Here is a 1,269-nt window from a genome sequence, read left to right on the forward strand (position 1 = left end):
AATATCAGAAATATCTACTTGAGTACAGTAACGAAGTATTTGTACTTTGTTACTTCCCATCTCCGGCCACAACAATCCCCCCCAATCCCCTTGATAATCGACCAATCACATTCACTTTATACACTCGTGTCGGGCACCACTCAGGAGAATTTGGAAATGCAACGGTTGGAACAGCCGCTTCCCTACGACTTTTAGTTGTTTGAACGAACCTATGAAAAATATGATTGTTTTCCTTATGAAATTTCCACCTCTAGTCAAGCACAGATACTTCTCTTAATCGGGACAAAAGTAGGGTCAGAACAAAGACAAAAAGTTAGCTGAATTCTACCTCAAATTGCAGGAAATAGCTTATAAAGTGTTTCAGAGATTATTTTCCGGGGGACGACACCCTACAATGCTACGCTGTGCAAATTCTAAAGAAGTGTTACACCAAGGTCTACACTCTGTGAAATATTACTAGCTAAAAGCCTGCTAGCCATAAATGTAGCTAAAAATGACACACTGTAACTATCAAACACATTTCCATACATACAGTGTTTGATGCTGCCATTAGTTATGCTGTATGAGGCAGTGTTGTTATTTTATTTAGCTGATTGTGACTGCGGTGGGTGGAAAAGAGCAGCAGAAAAGCATCCATATTCTCTCAGCATGGTTTATTAGCAGGTGTGAGTGTTTGGCAGTTGTGTTGGATGTTCTTACTGCCTTGTGTTTAACTCTCTGCTCTCTCCTTCTTCCTTCCCTTGTAGTTGAGCTAACGGACGCCACCCTGTCTTCTGCTTTCTCTCCTACTCCTACTCCTTTACCTCCTCTTCCTCCTACTGACATCCCCCCTACAAAAAGTAATGTTACTACTATCTCCCCTCTACCAACTACCACTTCCACAACAACAACAACAACTACTACTACTACTACTACTACTACCACTGAGGCAACTACAACCACTACAACTCCTCTGCTGGTCCCCACCAAACGAGTTGATCAGAACGTGTTGGGTACATGTTGGTATTTCATTGGAATTCTTAGTACTTTCTTAAGACCTCACTGGATATCGCTTCATAGATATAAAAATATGGTGGCGTTCTCCCACCTGACAAAACAGGAAACTATATCAGGGCTGCATCCTGATAGGCTGTGCTCTGACTGTCGCACTACAAGCAGACATGTTTTGCAGAATATTGGGATGTAGCCAACAGCAGTTCTCCTGGTCAGGAGGTGAGAAACCAAACTCTGTTAAACTGATGGTTTGGTTTAGCTTTAGTTATTGGAGGT

General features: G+C 42.0%; 1 protein-coding gene across 1 annotated transcript in view; it reads left to right on the forward strand.

Moving 5' to 3' along the window:
- The window catches only part of LOC107101175 (neurofascin-like), a 129,125-nt gene that overhangs the window by 91,648 nt on the left and 36,208 nt on the right, over nucleotides 1-1,269 (forward strand). Inside the window, exon 26 of the mRNA XM_015399976.1 lies at nucleotides 747-998. Coding sequence (XP_015255462.1) covers nucleotides 747-998 — 252 coding nt within the window. The remainder of the gene's footprint in view (nucleotides 1-746; nucleotides 999-1,269) is intronic.

This window comes from Cyprinodon variegatus, unplaced genomic scaffold (assembly GCF_000732505.1).
Source record: "Cyprinodon variegatus isolate N-32 unplaced genomic scaffold, C_variegatus-1.0 Scaffold1063, whole genome shotgun sequence".
In the NCBI taxonomy this organism is placed as follows: domain Eukaryota; kingdom Metazoa; phylum Chordata; class Actinopteri; order Cyprinodontiformes; family Cyprinodontidae; genus Cyprinodon; species Cyprinodon variegatus.